This window comes from Magnusiomyces paraingens (genome assembly GCF_902498895.1).
Source record: "Magnusiomyces paraingens strain CBS 517.90 genome assembly, contig: contig1, whole genome shotgun sequence".
NCBI classification, from domain to species: Eukaryota; Fungi; Ascomycota; class Dipodascomycetes; order Dipodascales; family Dipodascaceae; genus Magnusiomyces; species Magnusiomyces paraingens.
In genome coordinates, this window is record NW_022474067.1 from 4,530,326 (window position 1) to 4,548,274 (window position 17,949).

At 33.8% G+C, this 17,949-nt stretch overlaps 6 protein-coding genes across 6 annotated transcripts; 3 read left to right on the forward strand and 3 right to left on the reverse strand.

The window, feature by feature from the left end:
* Window positions 1-146: 146 nt before the first annotated feature.
* Window positions 147-1,957, forward strand: SAPINGB_P001370 (uncharacterized protein; the record flags this gene model as incomplete). Its single annotated transcript, XM_031996093.1, has 4 exons — window positions 147-208; window positions 554-565; window positions 669-718; window positions 771-1,957. The coding sequence occupies 4 exons, from the start codon at window positions 147-149 to the stop codon at window positions 1,955-1,957; spliced, it is 1,311 nt and encodes a 436-aa protein (XP_031851984.1).
* A 114-nt stretch (window positions 1,958-2,071) lies between these two features.
* On the reverse strand, window positions 2,072-4,465 carry SAPINGB_P001371 (uncharacterized protein; the record flags this gene model as incomplete). Its single annotated transcript, XM_031996094.1, has 1 exon — window positions 2,072-4,465. The coding sequence occupies one exon, from the start codon at window positions 4,463-4,465 to the stop codon at window positions 2,072-2,074; it is 2,394 nt and encodes a 797-aa protein (XP_031851985.1).
* A 408-nt stretch (window positions 4,466-4,873) lies between these two features.
* Window positions 4,874-5,281, forward strand: SAPINGB_P001372 (uncharacterized protein; the record flags this gene model as incomplete). The annotated part of the gene is made up of 1 exon (XM_031996095.1): window positions 4,874-5,281. One exon carries the CDS (start codon window positions 4,874-4,876, stop codon window positions 5,279-5,281), a length of 408 nt encoding a protein of 135 aa, XP_031851986.1.
* Window positions 5,282-5,335: 54 nt separating this feature from the next.
* SAPINGB_P001373 (uncharacterized protein) lies at window positions 5,336-6,376 on the reverse strand (the record flags this gene model as incomplete). The annotated part of the gene is made up of 1 exon (XM_031996096.1): window positions 5,336-6,376. One exon carries the CDS (start codon window positions 6,374-6,376, stop codon window positions 5,336-5,338), a length of 1,041 nt encoding a protein of 346 aa, XP_031851987.1.
* An 871-nt stretch (window positions 6,377-7,247) lies between these two features.
* Window positions 7,248-11,444, reverse strand: SAPINGB_P001374 (uncharacterized protein; the record flags this gene model as incomplete). The annotated part of the gene is made up of 1 exon (XM_031996097.1): window positions 7,248-11,444. The coding sequence occupies one exon, from the start codon at window positions 11,442-11,444 to the stop codon at window positions 7,248-7,250; it is 4,197 nt and encodes a 1,398-aa protein (XP_031851988.1).
* Window positions 11,445-16,488: 5,044 nt separating this feature from the next.
* SAPINGB_P001375 (uncharacterized protein) lies at window positions 16,489-17,779 on the forward strand (the record flags this gene model as incomplete). The annotated part of the gene is made up of 4 exons (XM_031996098.1): window positions 16,489-16,644; window positions 17,026-17,048; window positions 17,237-17,252; window positions 17,390-17,779. The coding sequence occupies 4 exons, from the start codon at window positions 16,489-16,491 to the stop codon at window positions 17,777-17,779; spliced, it is 585 nt and encodes a 194-aa protein (XP_031851989.1).
* Between the last annotated feature and the right edge of the window lie 170 nt (window positions 17,780-17,949).

The window sequence follows — 17,949 nt, forward strand, 5'->3', positions numbered from 1 at the left end:
TGTGTGCACCTTAAAATTTTTTTTCTTTTCTTTCCCTTTTACATTTTACCATCACATCATTTTAGCTGGCCTTTTGAATATTCGCCACCTACCCAGCCGCAGTATTAGTATCATCTATTAATTGAAATTAGTGATAAATTTTCAAGATGGCTCCAGCTGTTCCAGAAACCGATGCCGAAAAGAACATCGAAATGTGGAAGATCAAAAAGTATGCACCATCAACTTGTTTTTCGCCTTTAGAACATTTGGAACTTGCTATTTTTCATTAAAATTTTTTGATTTGAAGTATACCTGAATCGACACTGATTACCTTACTCACGACTTGTTTTATACATTAATTGAAAATTAAAGCGATACTTTCAACCAACCAGTTTCTGCTCATTTCTTTCCCATATTTTGTACTAGCTCGAAAAACAGAAAAATTTCACCAAAGGAATTTACATTAAATTTTTTTTTTTAAAAATACCTAAGATTATTGAAAATAGACCGAGATTTTATAGCTAAAGACTTTATTATTGTAAAAATATCAAATACTAACATGCTTATTTTTTAGGCTCATTAAGAGGTTAGTTCTCTATATGATTAAACAAAATCATTTTTGGTGATTTTATTTAATTAATTATTTCTTTTCTGAAAAGGATATCATTTCTAACAAATTTAATATAAAGCTTGGAACTTGCCCGTGGTAACGGAACTTCCATGATCTCCCTTATTATTCGTACGTGGAATTTTTTTTTAATTTCAAACATATTTCTAACTTGAAATTATAGCTCCTAAGGGTCAGATTCCTCTTATCAACAAGATGTTGGCTGATGAATATGGTACTGCCTCCAACATCAAGTCTCGAGTTAACAGACTTTCAGTTTTGTCTGCTATCACATCTACACAACAAAAATTGAAGCTGTACAACAGAGTCCCCCCTAATGGCTTGGTCATTTACTGTGGTGAAATTTTAACTGCCGAAGGCAAGGAAAGAAAAGTCAACATTGATTTTGAGCCCTTTAAACCAATCAACACATCTCTCTATCTTTGCGATAACAAATTCCACACAGAAGCTCTGTCAGAGTTACTTGAAAGTGATTCTAAATTTGGTTTCATTGTTATGGATGGTAACGGTGCTCTTTTCGGTACTCTTTCAGGTAATACTAGAGAAGTTTTGCACAAATTCACTGTTGATCTCCCTAAGAAGCACGGTCGTGGTGGTCAGTCTGCGCTTCGTTTTGCTCGTCTTCGTGATGAAAAGCGTCATAATTACGTTCGCAAGGTTGCTGAAGTTGCTGTTCAAAATTTCATCACCAATGACAAAGTCAATGTCAATGGTTTAATTCTTGCCGGTTCTGCTGATTTTAAAACTGAACTTTCAACTTCTGATATGTTTGACAACCGTCTTCAGGCTAAGATCATCAAGGTTGTAGATGTTTCTTACGGCGGTGAAAATGGTTTCAATCAAGCTATTGAGCTTTCAGCTGAAACTCTGGCTAACGTCAAGTTCATTCAAGAAAAGAAGCTTATCACACAATACTTTAATGAGATTTCCCAGGACAGTGGTAAATTCTGCTACGGTGTTGACGATACCCTCAAGGCACTGGATCTTGGTGCCTGCGAAACTGTCATTGTTTACGAAAATCTGGACATTATCCGTTATACTCTCAAGGATCCCGAGAGTGAAACTCCCATTATTGTTCACGCTCCTCGTGATGCTGCTAATAAGGACCACCTTCTTGACAAGAACACTGGTGCTGAGCTTGAAATCGTTGAAGAGCAACCTCTTCTTGAGTGGCTTGCTGAGAAGTATAGAGACTTTGGTGCTGCCCTTGAGTTTGTTACAGACAAGAGTAGTGAAGGTGCTCAGTTCGTTAAGGGATTTGGTGGTATTGGCGCCATCTTAAGATACAAGGTTAACTTTGAGCAACTTGCTGATGACAGTGATGATGAATACTATGATGACGACTTTTAAATTATGTAAAGCAACTGTTTTATAATTTTTTGTTATTTTTTTTAACCTAAATTTTTTACATGAATGATTTAAATATGCCCTTTTTTCTATCCTTATTTTCATCGTAAAGGTACACTATTTTTTTTGTTTTTTTCGTGGGTTTGTCAAACTTTCAAGAGCTGAAGACTTTTCTTTGCCAATCACTGCATTATGTGATTGACCGGTAACTACCATTTGAGCAAGATTAACAGAACCATTAGTCAAATATTTTCCGGATCGGTTAAGAACAGGTTTAGCCAAAAGTTCATCCAACTCTTCGCGAAGGTTGCGTAAATCACCTTTTCGCAGAATTTTCTTTTCTTGGTCTTTCTTCTCAAAAGGCATCCAGCCCTTCTGCTTTTTAGAAGAGTCTGCTAGCTCATCTAAATCAATACCGAGATCATTAGCAGCTTCATGAAGCCAATTTGTATCTTTACCCTTGTAAGTAGATTCCTGTACAGAATCAGAAATTTTTTTTGCAATGACAACACGGGGGCGAATGCGTTTAATTACATCGTAATCCACGTCAAAAGCTGATAAAGGATTATTGTTTCTAACTTGATCACGATACAACACTCGTTTGAGTTTTACCAGTGGTCCAGAAGCTTCTTCTGGGGAACAGATGATAACAGAAACACCCTCGGATCCGGCACGGGCAGTACGTCCTGATCTATGAACGTACATATCGGCTGTACGAGGAAGGTTATAGTGTACAACGTGCTGAATCATGGGGATATCTAAACCACGAGCGGCAACATCAGTAGCAATAAGGACAGAATTTTCATTTTCTCGAAATTTTTCTAAAGATCTCAGTCTTTGTTTTTGTACCATATTAGAATGAAGACCAGTTGACGCGATTCCAAGCTCTCTTAATAGCGGCTGTAATCTTTTGACAGCATCAATACTGTTGACAAAAACAATTGTACGGCCCGGATACAGGAGTGTAAAATAGTAAAGGTAAAGATCCTTTTCCATAGCACCACATTCAATAATTGCCTCATGAACTTTGCTAGCGACAGCTTCAGCAGGGTTGGCGTCCACAAATGACGGATTTTTCTCCTTGAATCTGAGCTTCTTTTTCAAAAAAACTATAGCGTCTTCATTAGACGACAAACGACCACTTGAACCGATGTTAGTTTTATTCTTAGATCCAAGTTTGTTCATATAGTCGCGTTGAAAAGTTGCAGAAAATACCAGTGTTTGACGTTTTGATTTTTTTCCACGGCCAAGTAAATCTAATGCTTGTTCCAGCTCTTTAAAATGACCTTCTTGAAGCATACGGTCAGCTTCGTCAAGAACCATGACTTCAGCTTTAGAAAAGAATTCAATGATTTTATTATTGCTTTCCAACAGTTCCAAAAATCGACCAGGTGTTGCGACTATTACAGCTGGTTTGTTCTGTACCAATCTCTGTTGCTTTTGAATTGATAGACCTCCAGTAATAGGGACAACACCTGAGCTTCCCTTAATTAAAGGATAATATTTTGCAAGGGCAGATATATGTTTGACAATTTGAATGGCTAGCTCGCGAGTAGGGCTAAAAATAATTGCAGTAGGCCAATCTTTAATGACATTATTACCTTGTAGATCTTTAATAAGTGCTAAATGTTTTTCTAAAATAGGTAAACCATAAGCAAGCGTCTTTCCAGACCCGGTTGCTGCTTTGCCAATAACGTCATGATTTTGGAGAATCAGTGGAATGGTTTGAATCTGAATTTCTGTAGGCTTATTAAAATTAAGAGCTGCAAGAGCTTTGTTAGCATACTCAGATAGTTTAGTAGCACCATCATCTTTGAAATCCCATTCAAGTTTGGAAATGTCAACTTTAACATCTTCTAGTGTTGTAAAAACATCATCAACTTCATCTTCACCCTTGATTTCTTCGTCTTTAAATTTTTTGTTTATTTCTTTTTCTGTTTCAATATCATCATTTTCATTTTTCAATTTAACGTCATTTTTTGCTTCACCCTTTGATTTTTGTTGATCTGTTATATGAACATCGTTTTCCTTGGAAATATCTTTCTCGTCGCAATTTTCTTCTAATTTGATCACATCTTCATTATTATTTTCAACCTTATCAATCTTTGAAATATCACGTTGATGATTCTTCTTCTCTTTTTGAATAAACTTGATTTTTCCATCGTCCTGGCGCTCCACGGATACACCCTCAAGCTCTTCTAAACCAAAAAAACCTTCAAAGTCGTTCACACGCCGATCAATATCAACAGAATTCCAGCTTAAGCTATCAGCATCTAACGTGATGATCCCACCTACTCCATCATCAGGGGAAAGCTCTTTTTTTAGCTGCTTTTTTTTATTTTTCAAAAATTTCTTGCCTTTTTTAAAAGGCTTTTTCGTGCCCTTTGAAATTCCTTTAGAGGCTGGCTTTGAATCTCCAGAGCTCTTCTTATCTTTTATGATTCCTTTGGTATCAGTGCCTTTGTTTGTGGATTCAGGCTTTTTTTCAGGGTCTTTCTTAGTATCTGTCATTTTTTTGTTAATTTAAAAGATACCTTTATGAGAGATCCTTTAAAATCTATTGTAAGGTTAAAAAATTTTTTTTCTCAAATAAAAAAATTACCAAGATAAGAACTTTATTGCGGCTCAACACTTTTGTCCTACAACGGCTATTGCAACCAAAAAAAAAATAAGTCTCACATTCTTTCTCCATCTTTTTGTCATTATAAATTTAGTGGCAGAGCAAACTCTTGATCAATTACAATACTTTTTTTTAAGTGGCAAAAAACAGAATAATCCAAATTTTTTAAATAAAACTTTAGTATGTTAGGAGTAGTATTTAAACGAGTTGTTAGATCCTCTATTAGTTCATACGTTTACTCTGCGCCCTATTGTCTAACTCGCGTTTCAAAGCAATCCTTCACTACATATACTTCACAAATGTCTGATTTCAAAGTTAAAAAAACTGAAGCTGAGTGGCGTGCAACTCTTTCTCCAGAACAATTTTATGTTCTTCGATTAAAGGGAACTGAAAGACCTGGCACTGGAGAATACAATAAACATAAAGAAGAAGGCACTTACAATTGTGCTGCTTGTGATAACCCATTATACAAATCTGAAACCAAGTTTGATAGTGGATGTGGGTGGCCTGCATTTTTCGAGGCAATTCCGGGAGCTATTAAATTGAATAAAGACACCTCTATGGGCATGGATCGAACAGAAATGGTTTGTGGCAACTGTGGTGGCCATTTAGGCCATGTCTTTAAAGGCGAAGGCTTTCCCACACCAACAGATGAGCGACACTGTGTTAATAGTATTTCCCTTAAATTTATTTCTGATGAAAAATAACTACTTCAAATATTATTGTTTCTATTCAAATATATAATAATGATGCCAAAGCTATTAGTCCCATTTAATTTCGGGGAGATCTTGATCGGGAAGAATTTCAATCCAGTAGTTGTCTGGGTCCAAAATGAAACCAATAAAGTTCATCTTGCCATCAGTAACCCTCTTTTTAATGGAGACACCAGCAGCCTCAAATTCTGCCATTGCCTTTGGTACATCAGGCACAGTAAGACCAATATGGCCATAACCCTGAGGGGCATCGTTACCATTGTGGTACTTAAAATCAGGATCATTCTCGGTACCCCAGTTATGAGTCAATTCCAGAAGAGCTTCACGATTAGAATGATCCTCCTCATTTGGAGTGTCAGAGTAACCTAAAAAGTACAAAGAGAATTTGGCTTCGGGAAACTCCAAAGTTCTAATAAGTTTCATTCCAAGAACTTCCTGGTAAAACTTAAGAGAAGCCTTAATATCTTTGACTCTAATCATGGAATGATTGTACTTGTATTTGGTAATATCAGTAGTTTCTGCCTTAGGTTCAATGCTTTTGTTAGAAATTAATTCAATCCAGTATCCATCAGGATCGAGAGCAAAAGCAATATCCTTTTGACGACCATCTGTCAATTTCTTTTGAAACTTGACACCATTATCTTCAAGACGAGTGCAAGCAACAGTAATGTTATCAACACTGAAGCAAATATGACCAAAGCCACGATGAGGTTCTTTGTTGCCATTATTCAAGGTATAAGATTCATCATTCTCAGTTCCATAATTATGAGTCAGCTCCAGAAGCCCTTCCCTCTTGTACCATGGAGTTCCAGCGGGAACTGCACTTTCAATGCCAAGATAGTAGATGTCAAATCCAAATCCTTTAAAAGAATATTTTCCGTACAACTTCATGCCAAAATTTTTTTCGTAAAAAGGAACGCTAATCTTAGGATCTTTAATGCGAATCATGGTGTGGTTGTATTTAAACCCGGTAGTATCAACTGCAGAGGTAGACATGTTTGCAGCTTTAACAAATGTTTGTTTCGTTGAAGTAGAACTTGTAAAATTAGTTAAAATAAATTGGCGTGAAATGGCCTTTAGCCGAAGCATTGAGCAAACTTTTGTGGTTAGAAAATTGAAAAACGTTAGGTATCAAAATACTTTCAAAAAAACAAAGGAAGAAAATAGAGAAAAAACAGAGTTACAATCAATTCGATTAGTATTAGTAATACGATTTGGGAAATTCCATCCTGTGAACTAATGGTGATATTTGTAACAAGATAACGCGGCAGTAATTAATTTGTAATAAGAACTGACCCCCCACATTAAAGTTCTATCTTAACAAAATGAAACCAATAAAGTTCATCTTGACATCAGTAAAGTGGACAAATTAAGTAGAATAATTATTCTAGCTTAGCTACTTAAAGTATTAATAATGACATATATTTTAATAATTAATAATATTATTATTTAGAATAATTGTTATTATTTACTTATATACTTATATACTTATATATAAGTAAATTTTACAAGAGCAGTGGTGATAATGATGATAATATGCACCCTATAATTTTTTTTTCTCTTGTTTCATTTTTTTTTTGTTTTTTTAATAATTCGAAATAGAAACATTTTGCAAACCAAAAAAAAAAAAAATTTAATAAAAATAACTTTGAGATTTGACACATTATTATTATTAACAAAGATTGTTTTGGTTCACATATTTTGATTGATCTTGTTTTGGACTTCCTGTCTTAAATTGAATATTATTTCCTAGGCTCATTAAAGTTTTTTGGGAGCTCTTTAAAAGCACAGCCAAAGCTTTATTCAATAAAAATTATTTAAAAATCATCATTAAAATCATATAAAAATTATTAATTTTTGTATCTAAAATTTAAAATCCTAAACATTAAATCATTACAATGGGATTTTTTTTAAAGGAACGTAAAGAAGAAATTAAAAAATTATCGTCATGCTAGTTAAGTTAAAAAAGAAGGACGAACACTGATGCAAAAAGTGCAGTGAAGATGCTAATATTGATAGAAGTAGCTCCGTTTACTGGAACAGGAGCAACACTTGGCGTGAGAACAGTTGAGTTCGTTGATGAAACAACTGCTGGCACAGACACAGAGCTTGAAGCTGATGACGAAGTCACTGGGTTAACTGGTGCTTGAGCAGCGGAAGACGGTTGAACACTAGAAGGCTGAGCAGTAGATGACTGAGCAGCAGAAGGCTGAGCAGTAACCGTGACAGTAGCTTGAGGAAGTGTGACATAAATAGTGACATGAGAACAAGATTGTTCAGGGGCGGGCACAGGAGAAGTCTCGACTGGCGAAATAGTAGTTGGGGTAGTAGGGGAAGATGGTGTAGCAACAGGGGCTTGAGTAACGGGAGTTTGTGTAACCGTTGTTGGAGCAGGAGTAACAGTGACTTGTTGAATAATTGTATTATCTTGAACAATTGTGGAAGGAACAGTTTGGACATTAGTTACTTGCTCAGTAACAGTAACAATAGCACCACCCTCTTCGGTGGTGTATGTTGTTGCTTGAGTAACAGTATTTTCTACTGTTTGAACAATAGTAGTGGGTTCAACAATGGTAGTGGGCTGGATAATGGTTGTAGGCTGAAGAACAGTTGTTGGAACAGTTTGAACCTGAGTTAGGACTTGAGTTTGAACTTGAGTCTGTACTTGAGTCTCAACCTGTGTTTGCACCTGGGTTTGAACAATAGTAGTTGGAACCGTCTGAACTGAAGTATAAGCTTCACTTACGGTAACTACTTCTCCCTGATTTTCTGTGGTGTAAGTGCTAAACTCGGTTACTGTTTGGAAAGCTGTCTGAACAATAGTCTCAACATTGTTAATAGTTGTGGGAATCTCAACTGTTTGAAGGATAGTAGTTGGGACTGTTTGCAATTGAGTAATGTACTGAGTTTGAACAATAGTGGTGGGGACTGTTTGCAACTGCGTTTGAATAAGAGTGGTGGGCACAGTCTGAACCGAGGTATAGGCATCTGTAACAGTGACAACAGAACCCTGTTTCTCCGTAGTATAAGTACTAAAATCTGTGACAGTTTGGACAGCAGTTTGAACTACAGTTTGAACTACAGTTTGAAGCTGAGTGATTACTTGAGTTTCGATCACAGTAGTGGGTTGAATAACAGTGGTTGGATGTTCAACAGTCTGAGTGTTAACTTGAGTAACTACTTGAGTTTGAAGCACTGTAGTGGGGACTTCTTGAATTGATGTTTGAATATCAGTGACAGTAACAATCTGACCTTCCTTTTCAGTAGTATACGTGGCAGTGACATAAACAGGGGTTTGAATAGTTTGAACTTGAGTCAAGACCTGAGTCTGAACAATAGTTGTAGGAACAACTTGAGTTTGAACTTGTGTCTGAACTTGTGTCTGAACTTGAGTCTGGACTTGGGTTTGAACAACAGTAGTAGGAACAGTTTGAAGAGCTGTCTGTGTTTCAACAACGGTAACAACTTTACCTTCTTTTTCAGTGGTATATGTAACGGGCTGCTGAACAGTTTGAACTTGGGTCAAGACCTGGGTCTGAACAACAGTAGTGGGAACAACCTGAGTTTGAACCTGAGTCTGGACTTGGGTTTGAACTTGGGTTTGAACAGCAGTCTGAACAATTGTGGTGGGAACTTGTTGGATTGAAGTCTGAGTCTGAAGGACAGTGACAACTTTACCTTCTTTCTCACTAGTGACGGTGTTGACAATAGTAACAGGTTGCTCAACAGTTTGAACAACAGTTTGAACAACAGTAGTGGGAACAACTTGAGTTTGAACTTGAGTTTGAACTTGGGTTTGAACAACAGTAGTAGGAACAGTTTGAAGAGCTGTCTGTGTTTCAACAACGGTAACAACTTTACCTTCTTTTTCAGTGGTATATGTAACGGGCTGCTGAACAGTTTGAACTTGGGTCAAGACCTGGGTCTGAACAACAGTAGTGGGAACAACCTGAGTTTGAACCTGAGTCTGGACTTGGGTTTGAACTTGGGTTTGAACAGCAGTCTGAACAATTGTGGTGGGAACTTGTTGGATTGAAGTCTGAGTCTGAAGGACAGTGACAACTTTACCTTCTTTCTCACTAGTGACGGTGTTGACAATAGTAACAGGTTGCTCAACAGTTTGAACAACAGTTTGAACAACAGTAGTGGGAACAACTTGAGTTTGAACTTGAGTCTGAACTTGAGTTTGAATTTGAGTTTGAACTTGAGTCTGATACTGAGTTTGAACCAGGGTTGTAGGAACCTGCTGAACAGAAGTCTGGGTCTCAGTGACTGTACAAATCTGACCCTGGCTAAGCGTTGTGTATGTAGTTACAGAAGTAACTGTGTTTTCAACTGTCTGAACAACAGTAGTGGGAACGGTTTGAACAATAGTAGTGGGGACAGTTTGAACAATTGTCTTTTCGTTGTAAACAGTAGTTGGAACAGTAGTTGGAACAGTATTATAAAAGGTCAAAACTTGGGTTTGAACAACAGTAGTAGGAACATGTTGCACAGAAGTTTGAGTCTCAGTAACTGTGCAAATCTGACTTTGGCTGAGCGTTGTGTATGTAGTAACAGAAGTAACGGTATTTTGAACAGTTTGGACAACGGTCTTTTCATTGTAAACAGTAGTAGGTACAACTTGAGTTTGAATCTGAGTCTGAACTTGGGTTTGGGTCTGAACAAGAGTTTGAGTCTGAACAAGAGTAGTAGGAACGGTTTGAAGAGCAGTCTGAGTCTCAACAACAGTAACTGGTTGACCAGCCTTTTCAGTAGTGTAAGTAACAACATCAGTGACAGTGTTGACTTGAGTTTGGACAATTGTCTTTTCATTATAAACAGTGGTGGGAACAAGAATAGTGCTTTCTTGAACAATAGTGGTAGGGACAGTTTGAACTTGAGTGAAAACCTGGGTTTGAACTTGGGTTTGAGTTTGAACAAGAGTAGTAGGAACGGTTTGAAGAGCAGTCTGAGTCTCAACAACAGTAACTGGTTGACCAGCCTTTTCAGTAGTGTAAGTAACAACATCAGTGACAGTATTAACCTGAGTTTGAACAACTGTTTTTTCGTTGTAAACAGTTGTTGGAACAGTTTGAAGTTGAGTTTGAACAATAGTAGATTCTTGTACAATGGTAGTAGGAACAGTTTGAACCTGAGTTTGAATTTGAGTTTGAGTTTGAACAAGAGTGGTAGGAACGGTTTGAAGAGCAGTCTGAGTCTCAACAACAGTAACTGGTTGACCAGCCTTTTCGGTAGTGTAAGTAACAACATCAGTAACAGTATTAACCTGAGTTTGAACAATTGTTTTTTCGTTGTAAACAGTTGTTGGAACAGTTTGAAGTTGAGTTTGAACAATAGTAGACTCTTGTACAATAGTTGTGGGCTGCTCCACTGTTTGAACTTGAGTTTGTGTCTGAACAATAGTAGTCGGGAGTGTTTGAGTGTTAGTAACAAGCTCAGTATAAGTGTAGTTAACGCCCGCTTTTTCAGTAGTGTAAGTAGAATAGACAGTAACTTCTTTTTCCACAGTTGAAACAAAAGTTTCTTTGTCAATAACAGTTGACTCAGATACAATAGTTGTCGGCTGAGTTTCAATGACAGTTTGAGTGGTGCTGTGTGATTCCGTGACTATCTGCGTGGTTGTCGTACTGTGGGACTCAGTGATAGTAAAATTGGTGCCTTCCGAAACGGAGATAACAGTACTAAGAAGAGTAGAAGTTTCAATAACAGTAGTGGGCTCCTTCACAGTTGTGTAGACAGTAACAGGGGAAACAGGTTCTGCAGACGTGCTTGGGCTTGTACTAGGACTAGAACTGGGAACTTGAGATGTAGAAGTTGTAGATGTTTGAGAGGTAGGATAGATGGTTTGAGGAATAAGAGTTGTAAAAGGTTGATCAGATTGTGTTGTAGGAAAAAGAACTGGACATTCAGTGACAGTGACAATTGTCTCAGGCTGCTCACAAGCATGGTTAGGACAAGAGGTAACTGTGACTGTTAAAGTCTTTCCAGAAGTGACATATCCTTGCAGCTCATCAAAGTTAACGCCATAATAAGCTGCAGTATCAACACTGTAAGTGCTAGAGTCAGATGAGTTTCCAGTGTTACTTTGAGCATTAACCGCAGAAAAACCAAGAATAGCAAGAGCTAGATTCCTGATGTATCGTTTAGTTTGCATTATTGAAAAAATTAATGATTATAAGTATTTAGCACTTAAAAAAAGTAAACGAAAGTAAAAAAAGGTGGGCTTATTTTTTATTAGAAAACGATTGAATAGATAGAATGCAAAGCGAAAGAAAGCTAAAAAGATGATTGAAGAAAAAATATTCAAAAAAAACAAAAACTATTAGAGGGAATTAGGGGGTTTTATATGTTTTTGATACAATATACTTTCAATAGGTCTTAAACGTTTAATAGATAGAAATCTCTTATGAAAAATAAAATAAAATAAAATAACAAGATTTAATAAAAATTAGAAGGCGAAATCTAAAATTAGAGTCTAAAAACAATTTACTATCCATTAATAACTTAGACAAGTAACTAGCTTTTTTTATAACTTGGTACTATAGTTTTAACTTTCTTTTATGAACCGTTTGAAGGCTTTTATTTGATAGACTCAACGCCCAAGTCTGGTATGGTTCTATACATGCAGACAATCCTTCATTCTTTTTTTAATGATATAATATCACATATTTTAACTTGGATATTTTTCTTTTTGTTCTTTTTTTTAATCAAATGTCAATGATCATGCTAAATTCATAACTAGCTGATTTAAATTTTTCATTAGAAGATGCATAACATCTTATTTCGCCGCTCAAGCATGTCAGGCACGTGGAATAAAAAAATTTTTCATCAGTATGAGGGTCTTGTCACTAGCAAAATAGAAACGCACTAATAGTCAAAATAAATCTTAATTGAATTAAAGTTTTGAATGTTGCCAGTGATTTTTTGTTTTTGTGACGGTTCTCTTATGGTGTTTGTCACATAAAGTTTAAAGTTTCTTTTTTTCTAGAAATTTACAACTTTAAACATATCTGCAGGTACTCACAGTTTAACGTATGTTTAAGATATACGCGTTTAAGCCATTTTCACGGTTTGTATGAAATATCTCATGGAATAAGATTTTGAAAAGCGTCAGGAAAGACGTCATAGAAAAATTCAAGTTTATTACATATTTTTGGAGATAAAACGCCATAAGGCAGGCTTTTTCAAACCAGCCTTTTTAATAATACCGTTAAATTTTAGATGCTAGATATGGGTTAATGAAACTTATAAATTGTTCAGTAATTATGGAATATCCCTTTTCCCCTTAAAAAGGATTAAAAAATTAATTTTGCATAAATGATCATCCTGAATTATTTTCTCTATGTATTTTCAGTTACCATATACCATTTATTGGAATCTGTTGCTAACCAATTATAATTATAATTAATTAAAATAAAATAAAGGGCTATTCTTAAACATACAATAACTTATTTCTGTAACTCATGTAGGTAATAATTAATTTAGAATGAAAATATTGATACTATTATAAATAGTATTTTATATATCTTGTTATATTAAGCTCAATACTCCTTCTTGAAAAAAATATGAGAAAAACTCTAAGTTATATAATCCACATATTTTAATTTAAAGAAAAACTGGTGACGACAACTTTTGTATGGATTATAGTATTACGTGATTATGAATTGAGTATGACATTAAATTTGCAAACATAAAGATATGTAGACGATTGGATGATATCTTCTAAAAAAATTTTATATGAATAAAAAACCAGTATTTTTAAAGATACTTAGAAGTAGGTCAGATTTAAAAAAAATTAAAAAAAGATATTCAGAATAACTAAATTTAGTTATTATATATATTCATTTAAATGTATATATATTATCATTATTTTGCTCATCTACGCTTTACAAAACTTAAAACAATCTTAAGGTAACACTATCGTCTATAACTATTCCCAGATTTTTTGTTAGTAGCCGATTTATGCTAAAGTAGAATTCAGGGCTTTGCATATAATGCCAAAATTAAATAGTTCATTTTATGACGGAATTTTGAAAACACTTTGAGAGGTACAAAAAATAAATTTCTAAGAAATAATTTCTATTCATATAACAAAATAAGCTCAAACAGAGAATTCAGTAGTGTAGTTTGTTGAGTTCAATTCCTGGTGTTTTTTTTAAAAAAATGAAATAAAAGAAAAATATCTTTCAATATAATTTACCTTATGATTCTTATTCTGTTTTATTTTTTCTTAAAAAGAATGCCGCTATGGAACTTCAAATTTAGTTCAGCTTAGTCCACAAAACAGTGCAAATAGGATTCAACCTTTGGTTGACCATTATATTTTTCTTTATTTAGCAATAATAAAAAAATATTTTTTCTCTTTATTTTAAGGCACATGGGTTAGAGCACAAAGTTTTGACTTGATTTTTTTTTTAAACTTTTTATTTTCAATACAAGGGATCCACCAGGGATACATGTCTTATTTATTTCTCACTGATGCCAAGGGATAAAAATATATATTTATGATGCCCTGAAAGTTGAAGCAATGAGTACTACCAACTTTATGTTTGAAAATTATCTAATTTTTTGCGAATTTAATTCTTTGGAATATATTAAATCTTTAAATCCCTATGTAATGTAGGCCTTTCACATCCATTAATATTAAAAATCTAGTATTATAATTATAAAAAATAATGACAATCAGTGTATTTTGAACACGAAAATAGTATTAAACAAGAGTGGAATCATAAAATGGATTATTTATTTGGATTTTTTAGAATAGTTTCAAATTTCATGGATTTATTTTTGAAATAACAAATTCAGATATATATGTGTATGAAAATAATACCTTTATGCAAAGAAGTAAAGCCTGTAAATAAAATTTAAAGGTTAGAATACTTTTAACGCATATTAACTTTAACGTGAACACAATTTTTGTGACTTCGATAACCGTTCAAAACATTCAAAAATAGAGCTTACTTAGTGAAGAATAGATAAAGAATAACACGCAGTTGATCACAAATATAAACTTTAATTGAATATAAAAAAATACTTTCATTTTTGATTTTTTTTTAGTTGGAATATTAATTATATCAATTAAGGAAATCCTTTTTGAAAAGAAAAAAAAGGAAACAGCCGATGCAAGTTTGGTTTAAAACTATAATGATGCAATATGTATCAAATCCAAATAAACCATTGATAATTATGATATTTCAAATTTCTAGTTTTTTTAAATATTTATTTGATTTAATAGCAAAAAAAAAATATTCTAAATAAGCGGTACTTTTTTTTTTATTTTTGATATGAGAAATGAATAGGACAACGCAATTTAAAAAAAAAGTTCACATTATGACAATTTTTTTTAATTAAATTTGCCAAAGAGATCTTGTGTAAATAAAGTTGCTATTGAAGCTTTGATATAAATAGCAAAAAAAACGATTTACAAAATCTTGGGGCATTCTGATATGTTAAGACAATAATGACCTGGCTGGGTTAGACCATAAATAGCCTTAAAATAATACTATCAATGTGGATAGAAATTAAAAAATTTTGAGACCAAAATTTCCATTGTAACAGAATTGGGCGTTTTTTCAAAAAAAGTAATAATCTTTTTTTTGAAAATTATTAATAGCTTTTTGAATGATTCTGGCAGAAGCTCTTTCTAATTTTTTCTATGATTTTCTTACTACTGACTACAGTCATATGATTTCGGCTAATCAGAAACATGAAAAAGAAAAGAAATAGGTCTGCCTTTTCAAGTTAAAGTACTTTATTTTTTAAAAGTTTTGATAAATATATCACTTAATTACCAAATTGAAAATTTGGGGAAAAAGCAAAAGTGTGTTTGTTTATGAAGATCCCAAAATTTAGAAAAAATGTGTTTGTATATAAATATGTAAAAAACCTTTAATGAAATGATGCAATGCCACTAGGATCATCATTAAAAGTATATATCAGGATGGTAAATTAATGAGTAAAAAGAACCTTTAGAAAAGAGGAAGACAATGCTCACACCATACCTGCAAGTATTTATTTTTTTAAAAAAATCTTTAACAGACAAAATAACGATTTTTTATCAATAGAAGATATTTAAATTAGAACATTTCAAAATGCTAGATTGTGTAGCATTGCTTTTGTATTAGGAATACCAACCTTCAAATAATACCAATTCTAATTTCCAAGTTAATTAAGCAATTGTTTCAAAAGCTAAATTTTGTGCTATTGTTGAAAATAAAAATTTCAATTTTATCGTCTAAATATAGGACTAGATAAATGGTGGAAAGTATTTTGAATTAACGCCTGAAAGGCTCTATTTAATTTAATTCAATTTAGTTATTTTTGGCTATGCCAAAATGAAATGCTTTCAAAGTTAGTGGAAGCCTTTTCTGGTATCCAAAATAGCCATTGAAGTATGAAATTGCACTTCTAAAAGACATTGAGCTCGGTAGTAAATATTTAACATTCAATATAAGAAAGCGAAAAAAAAGTGTTTCAAGCATTTGGACCAAATAATAATAAAAAAGTTAAAAAGCGACATATGAATTTAGAACTGTACATATGCAGCATGTATAATTGGAGAAGGAAAAAAAATAGACGAAATGAATATTTTATAGACTAATAAATGAACTTGAGACTAAATGTTCTCGCCTTTTGAAACCATTTTTAACAAAAACGTGTTGTTAATTGTCTTGGTTGAGATATTTCTGATGAATAAAAACATTTAAAAACAAAAAAAAACGAAAAAAAATATTGAACGCCCAGGTGTTATTCTAATAAGAATGAAGTAGCAACTTTATGGTTATATGAAACTTGCGAACAAAAGATAGTTAATATTAAAGTACTGATGGAGTAATTTTTAATATAAATCTAAAATACAAAGAAAAGAAAAAAAGCAGTTTAAAAAAGTCGAAACGAACTGGGCAAATTAAAATGAAAACATATATTTATATATTTTCACTATTAATATTCGTTGTTCAATGTCGAAGAAATCTAATTTCATAGTATGAGTGAAAAATGATTTCATGATACTAAGAGGGGGAACCGCTCTTCCAAAGTTTGAAAATTTTTCATGTGGAGTGGGATTAAACGGTGTTGTCAAATATCTCATCGTGAATAGATATATAGGAAAATTAAAATATTCTAGGATGACCACAGTGTTCATCTTTGGCTTTTTTTTTTATTTTTAAAACCAGAATCACTGGTCACAAAAACGCACTATGAACAGGTTCCAACTAAAACCAAAATATTCTGTGACTTCAACTTTTTACAATGATAATGTTTCAGCTACAGTGAACTATACTATCAACATTGACGGACTTCCCTCATATAATCCATTAAAGCACTATACAGGTGTGCCTGAAAGTGGATTTAAGGTATGTGAAAAATTATTTGAGTCGAGTAAGAGTCGTGAAAAAAAAGTTATTAATGGTGTAAAACCTTCTGCGGTTATGTAAACTTGTTAGATATTTTTGGGAATTAGTAGCAATGCAAGGCCACTGCCTAGGATCATTGGTACTAAACTAAACGAGCTCTTATTACAAGGGAAACTATGGAAAGAAAGCCAAATTCAAATAGTTGCCCAGCCTATTCAGGAAGGTCATAGACCAGAGGAACTAAAAAAGAAATGTGTTTTAAACTGTAAGACTATCTTTTTGTTGGACATGGAGACGATTAATAAGAAAAAAAAAAAGTTTCATTTAAAAAACTTTCAGATGATCTTACCATTTTCACTAATTATTGGACTCTTTTTTTAGACAATTGCAAAGTCACGCCGTCGGTATGTGGAGCCATTGAACGATATTTAGAGACGCCATATGGATACATGAAATCTATTCGAATTCAAATAGATTTTCAAACAAAATGCATAAACATGAGTTTAAATCAATATGCTGAAGCCTGCAACTATTTTTTGGCTTGTCTTGTAATAAACCAGTTGCAAAACTTGCTACCTATGACATTCAAAAGAAAGATTTACAGAGAGGTAAGGCCACAATATACTGAGTTTGCACTGCATCACCAAATATGACCAGTTGTGGATCACGAGAAATATATTTTTTTTCTTCGTTCAAATGAAGACAAACTAAGACATAATGACAGGAAATCGCAGAAACAGTAAAGTATCTTCCAATCCTTTACGAATGTTTAGGCCATGATGAAGATCTCCGAGAAGGACTGTGGCAAACTATACAGATTTTTGGTGGGGGTGGTGACAAGAGCACATGTTACAAACCAGTTGATATTGATGGGCTTGTCATTGCACCAGTTGCCATAACCAATAAAGTCAGCATGGAATCTCGTGCGGCGCAAGTCTCAAAAGACAAGCTTTCACATGCAATCCGTATTGACGGGAACGATAAATCAAAAGTTTGTGATACAATTATAGTCTCCACACAAAAGAGCTTGCAGCATGTTAAGCCTGAAGCATTTGAAGAGCTGAGTGTGGCTTCAGTCAGAGATATCTTAGCTACTGAGATTCCGGATGAAGAGGTGTTTCAAATGCTTGTCTAACTTTATCAGTAGGCTTTGCTGTTGGCTGAATAGAATATTCATATGATGTAACCTAACCGGAAGGAGCAATTCCAGCGGCTTAACCGTCTCCAGCAGAGTTTTTGTTAACCACAGCCATAACAATAACAACACCTCAGAAACTACAGGGTTTTTTTTTTTTTTTAACTTTT